Genomic DNA, 6,449 nt, shown 5'->3' with positions numbered 1-6,449 from the left:
ACTCCTAATTATCGTAAGATACTTCTTTGTATTGCATGTGAATGTACGTACACTTTTGAGATTTAATTTCTTATTTATAAATTAAAAATAATAAAACATATTTTTTAACTATTTAAAAATTAAATTTATTTAAAATAGTGCTAGAGTAATTACTATCTAATAAGTCCTCAATGCTCAACAGAACAGTAACTATTAAATCAGAAAAAGGAGAGGACTTCGGAGTTGATGTTTTATGATTTTGATCCTAATAAACCACCCACACTACTACCGTACCAAAAAAAAAAAAATCATCAACTTCGAAAGGTTTATTGATAAATATAATTAAATTTAGAAAAAAATTTATAAATTTTTTATAGAAAATGTGAATTAAATAGAGTAAAAATATGTAATTTTATTTGCCTTTCCCGCATGCTCCGGATTGGGGTTCGGGTTGATAAGGGCCGGACCGGGCCGGCCCGAGGGCGCTTATAGAAGGGGGAGCCTCGCACCAGTAGGTTCAGCCGTTGTTCCCAGAAAAACAGTAGGTCCAGCTGTTGTTCCCTGGGCGCCCTCAGCTTCCTCGATCTTGTAAATTTAGCCCCACCCGATGGTTGTCCGCGGACGATTCTGCGGCTAAGATTTCGGCAAGGCATCGGTGAGCTTTGGCCGATTCCATCTCCGGCGACGAAAAGCGTCCAAGATTCATCGGGTATGTACTTCCTCCCGTCCCCAAGTCCACCGTTCTCTCTCTCAGCCCTAAATCTCGCCAATGGAGCCCCCAAGACTTCTAATCCCACCCGTTAAGCTCCAGTCTCCTACTAAACTCAATACGGCGAAAAATATAATCCCTCTTTGAACCAAATCCTCCTCCCTTGGTCCTCAACGCCAACCGAAGGTTATCTTTTCTGTATTCGGTTAAGGCATGCTTTTTTTCCCATTGAGGGCATGATTTTTTTCTCCAATAAATTGTCAAATGTTTTGTTAGAACAATCTGCTTCTACTTGTCTTCATGAAAACGAAAAGGAAAAAAAATTGTTGCCTTAACCGCAACAACATTGCATGTTCGACTGACTCCGATTTTCATAAACGATGTTTATAATGATATCCATAAATTTGATTCAGCTGATCAATTTAGTATGAAATTTATTTATCGTATACTTATTTGTCAATTTTATATTCATGATGCTTGTTGATTGACTTTATGGCTTTTTCCATGACTTTTTCTTTCGTGCTTTTGTTGCAGTCTGTCAACTGTTGAGGTAGACAAATAATTGGCAGTAGGTTGTGAAATCATTTAGATGTTTCTTCTGACCTTTTTGATTGGCAAGTGCAGGTTGTATATGAATTGAAGCAGCATGGTGCAATTTAAAAATAGATATATGGTACTGGAAGTCTTTATAGATTCAAACAGAGACTTGGCTGACAATGATCCAATAATTATTAGTGATTTCAATGTGTCTAAAGCTATCAAAGATAGCATCCAATTAAACTTTGGGGAGTGTGGTCTGGCCTTAGCACTTGGATCATTTCAAGGTAACCTTCTTTGCAGTATCCACTTTAGTAATTAAAAGTACTATATTGGTGCAGAATCCTGAGTTTCTTTGTTTTTTTAAGTGCTGTTATTTTTATATGGCACCATTTTATGTTTTTCCAAGGTCACGTGTTTCTGAAACTTCTGTTGTGATCATTTCTGATTGTATAGTTAAATATGTGAACTCTACAACCAAGATATGCATCATCAGAACGTCTCGCGAGGATCACAAAAAGGTGTGGTCTGCTATTACAATGGTTAGGAGCATTGGAAAGTGCCCAGTAACATTCAACTTACTGAACTTGAGTGGTAAGTCGAGGGAAATTTGGAACTTTAAATTTGCATCGTGGATTGTAGACTGAACTTAAGCTGCATATTTTCCTAACATAATATTTAATGGAAATCCATATGCTAATATGAATTTGTCTCCTTACTTAGAAAGAATCACTTGTATCTGAGCTGTATGCAACATATATTTCTTATAAATTTGGAAACAATGTTTAAATTCATGCTACCAGTACTTGTCTTGGTTTGGTCAAGGATTGGTACACTACCATCATGGATCAGGGTGGAACAAGATCGACTGGAACAACCAATAACAATTATAGTGGAAATGGAAAAATAACCAGGCCATCCCAAGTGTCCAGACGTACCTACCAAGATGGTTGGGATGCCCTGATTCATTAGCAAACCTCATTGCAATGGTACGATACTGGCAAGATGCATCGAGATGTGAATCCTTGCTTAGCGAGCGACTTTATGTTGTAGCTTGACTGATCAAGTGCATTATCTTATTATCTTGATGCAAATTTAGTAGTTTGGAAATATGTGGTGGATGTTCGAATCTTGCTTCTGGAGCCTTATCTCATGTATGTGCTTGAATACCATTTTAGCTATATTTGTCTAACATGAAATTAGTGCTTACCATGCTATGTAGAAAAGAAATTTATGTGGTTCAATCACAGTAGTCCACTAACAAAGATCGTGCTGCACCATTGGCATGACTCGATAATCTTGAATTAGGGCCAACTCATTTACTACTAAATAAAGAATATAATTCAACTAATACATGGTAACCATCCCCAGTCAAGGTTTGCGAAACCAATCCGAATTGCTTGGTCTGTGGCATACTGAACCAAACCAATGAGAAATTAGGTTGATTTGTTGGTTTAGTTTGGGACTCAGTTCAAAAATGTCTGAACTGAGTGGACCAACTCGGTTTTGCTTGGTATGACTCAGTTTGAGTTGGGTCCCTGCCCTCCCATGAGTAAAAGGGAAGGAGAATGCATCTCGATGCCTGGCTCATCTCCTTTCTGCTAAACATGAAGAGAAAGGTGGGAAGGTTAGGAAAATTGGGGGCAAATATATATATATTTTTTTGTTTGGTGGTTTTGAGTGTCAATCCAAGCCAAGATCAAGTGTAATCTCCTTCATCCTTTCCCTCTCTTTTTTTCTTTGCCTAAATTGGCCAAAAAATGGTAAAATAAAGGGAAATCGTACCAAAATTTTGTATTTTAGCATGATTTCATGACATGCTATATTTTGGTCTTGTCTACAAGTTGCATATAGACTCCATGACAGATTAGATGTTGGTATGTATTTTGTAACTCAAATCTATTAGATATTTATATTTTTAAGCTAAGAACTATGCAATGTCTAATTTATTTATTATAATTGCATCCATCAAGCAATCATATGGTCTACAGGGTAAATATGAAATAAAATAACATTAAAACAACATTAAAATCATGTTTTCAGGATCCCTAAATGTTAAAATAAACATAAAACAATCGAAATGACAGTTTGTAAACATTGAATAGCATTGTACTGATATGCTTCTGCATACCAAGTGTCGATATGGTGCAGCATCGTACTAACTCGAGACCAGATTGGTAAGATTATTGGTACCAAGATTGCAAACTTTGCCATCAAGTGTATTGTTATGGAAAATTGGTCTATTTTTTTGCATTATGATGTTATATTATGATTATAGCTTTTTGAGAGAAACGGAGGGAAAGCCCATCCAATTCATTAAGGGCCTATTTGGTTGGGAGTAATCTAGTATGGAAAAATAAATCCCATGTCAGATTACTATGTTTGATATGAAACGTGTATGAGAAAGATAGTAAAATAAATAGTGGGTCCCATATCCATTTTCCTGAGAGAGAAGGTAAAACATATGCCACCAGGAGGTGGTATATTTGGTTCATCTTGTTATTTTAGTTTGATTCATCTTGTTATCAGCTTTAACTATCTTGATGGTATATTTGGTTTGAGTGAATAATTTTAAATTATATGCCCCCGATGTCTAAATTAAATCGATGAGATTGAAAGCATGATGTTGCATGATCGAATTGATTTCACATTCAAGTGAAAGAATGCAGAGTTTCAAACAACACTCCTCTATCTGGAGGAGGTCCCAGGCAAACTGCAAAGGTGTTTCCCAAGTATTTGACCTAGGAAATTTTCAGATATTTTTCTAAAATAATTGGTGGTTCCCATATGGGCATTTTGATAATTATAATATTTTCTCCTCTCTCTCTCTCTCTCTCTCTCTCTCTCTCTCTCCCTTTTTTTTTTTTTGTGGAAAGAAGCCAACTGAGCATCTTGCTCCAATCTCCCTCCTTATGAGTCTAAACAGTATTTTAGAAAAGTGTCATCACTGAGAGCAAGTGTTTGTGTGTAAGTTATTTTTCTTTATTTCAAGTTTTTGATCAGGTGCTTGTGTTACTCTTTTGTAGAGTATGTGAGTTGGTTTCATCTACATGAATCTGCAAGTGCACCTTTACTTCAGCACGTATATTTTAAACCTATGACGTTCCAGTAATATTTAATTGCTTTTGATTGACATTGATAGGTCGGATCATGTTCTGCATTCTAGATCCATACAGTTATTGTGAGTTTCAACTATAAGCATTGTGAAAGTAGCTGATAAAATTCACGGACTGATTTTGGTTTTCCTGGAGTAGCTGATTGTGTCTTAATCACTAGTGAGGAGTTGAGTGAATACTTCATCTTTGACTATTTCACGGTTCTGTATGTTAGATCTCTTATTGCGCACTTAACTTTTTCACCTATTAGAACTACCCCAACCTTCTTGAGTTGATTTATGGTTGAAGATGGGTTGCTTGTGTAAATTTTTGATGCAGCATTGTTATTGCTAACGTTTGTACCTTTTTGTTTCTCTTAATAGGAACCATCAAAGCCTGTAAGAGGGCTGCCTTAAAGTGTGATGAAGCAAAGTTTGAACAATACAAGCTAGCTGCTGGAGATCGTGTCACACCAGAGATTACTCGTTATGTAAAAGGTCGCTTTGACAAAATCAAAACTTTAGAAAACTAAGGGCAGGAGGTTGCCCATCTGCAGCAATTCTAGGTGGAAGTACGTATATTTAAAATTGCAAATGTTATTGGCCTCTTTCTTGTTTTGTACCATTCAGTTTCTGAGGCTTTCTTTTCCCCCCTTTTCACTGAGCAAAATATATCATGTTAAAAAGAACTTGGGCTTCAGTCTGTTGATCAATTTCTCACCTTTATTTTTTGGTATTTTTCAGTACCAGTTTTCTGCGTTTGCAAAGCTTTATTGGCAATGTATCTGCAGGGGAAAGAAGAAAGAGAAAAGGAAACAGAAGGATATGTTGCCAAAACAAGGAAAGAAGAAAAGAAGGGCCATACCCATACGCCTTGCCTGTTGGAGTTCTAGCATCAGTTTCAGCGGCAAAAGCGCCGTGACGGTGTTTACAAGATTCTTCCAATTACCCTTTTCAAAAAAAAAAAAAAAAAAAAATTATTTGCACTTTTGGTTGGTATATATTTCATTGAACTGATTAAGTCCCGTGATATATCTCAAGTATCTTATAAGTTCTACGAAGTCTAGTTCCTCTTTGTATGCGTGAAAGATTGCGTAGGGAGGGCATGATTATTTCTACATGTAAGGTTCATCATGGATATGGTGAATTAAATAGAAAAGCAAAATAATTAGGATCTTCATGGGGAAGGATATTGTTTTGATAAGCAATTTTAAGTGTGTGGTGCCGTAGGAGTACCATGGCGTGGTTTGAGTTTGTTGAACCAGGCAGTTTAGCCCAGCCAACAAATGTTTTGGTGCTTGAGAGGATGACTTATTTTACTGGTTCATTTTAAATATGATTGTGCCATTGTCCAGAACTTGCTGTCTTGAATTAGTTCAGGCCAATACTGAATCTAATTCATGGTCTGGTTGTACCGATAACGTGCCACATGAGGCCGCCCAGAAATTAAGTAAATTTGGCCCTTGTTTCATGTGAATTTATTTGAAAACTATGCATTCTATATTGTGCCTTGGAATTTCATGCGCATCGAGTATGATCTACCTTGACGCATTGTTGGGTTGTGGTTTGTGATGTCTTGGATTCAAAGGCCGCAGAGAATCTCATTGACTCGTCCTGTAACCCCAAGATCTAGAGACGACATCAGCATTATGATGATGTTTAATGGTTTTGTTCGTTTACCTCCAACTAACCGTCACATGGTGCAGCTGAATTTCATTAGGCAAGATGCTGGGTCAGAACTACCATAAGATAGGTGGAACTCAAATAGAATGTATCTTGGAGGATAAGGTTTGAGGTAAATGCTTGGCTCGGGAGGTTGGTGAATTGCTATACCCTACATATGGATATAACCGAATAGTCCATGAGAATTACCAGGCTTTGATGAGTGAGAAAAGTTCTGGAGGTTCTTCTTCGGGAACAAGGGGAATCGTGGAAGGGTGCTATAGGGAAGGAAAAATTGGGAGAGGTGGAGGCTTCTTTGCCTCTCAAGGGTGGAGATACCCATGTGTGTTCCAAGGTTTTGGACTCTGGGAGCTCATGGTCGCAAGTTGCGCAAGGGTTCAGAGGTTCCATGGAAGACATTTCAAGCTACAAAAAAAGAGTTCACCGTCCTTCAGGAGTGAGACTGAG

The 6,449-nt window shown here is 37.3% G+C and overlaps 1 protein-coding gene across 2 annotated transcripts; it reads left to right on the top strand.

The window, feature by feature from the left end:
• The first annotated feature begins 496 nt into the window (after positions 1-496).
• On the top strand, positions 497-5,378 carry LOC105043577 (probable ribonuclease P/MRP protein subunit POP5). 2 transcript variants are annotated; one of them, XM_010921148.4, is made up of 5 exons: positions 497-688; positions 1,313-1,512; positions 1,682-1,819; positions 4,704-4,891; positions 5,111-5,378. In XM_010921148.4, the coding sequence occupies exons 2-4, from the start codon at positions 1,335-1,337 to the stop codon at positions 4,850-4,852; spliced, it is 465 nt and encodes a 154-aa protein (XP_010919450.2). In that variant the 5' UTR covers positions 497-688; positions 1,313-1,334; the 3' UTR covers positions 4,853-4,891; positions 5,111-5,378. The 2 variants fall into 2 exon arrangements, with proteins under 2 accessions (XP_010919450.2, XP_010919449.2); XM_010921147.4 differs by having other exon boundaries at positions 5,064-5,203.
• The last annotated feature ends 1,071 nt before the right edge of the window (positions 5,379-6,449 follow it).

Source organism: Elaeis guineensis, chromosome 4 (assembly GCF_000442705.2).
Source record: "Elaeis guineensis isolate ETL-2024a chromosome 4, EG11, whole genome shotgun sequence".
Classification (NCBI taxonomy): Eukaryota; Viridiplantae; Streptophyta; class Magnoliopsida; order Arecales; family Arecaceae; genus Elaeis; species Elaeis guineensis.
This window is presented reverse-complemented; position numbering and strand designations above follow the sequence as displayed.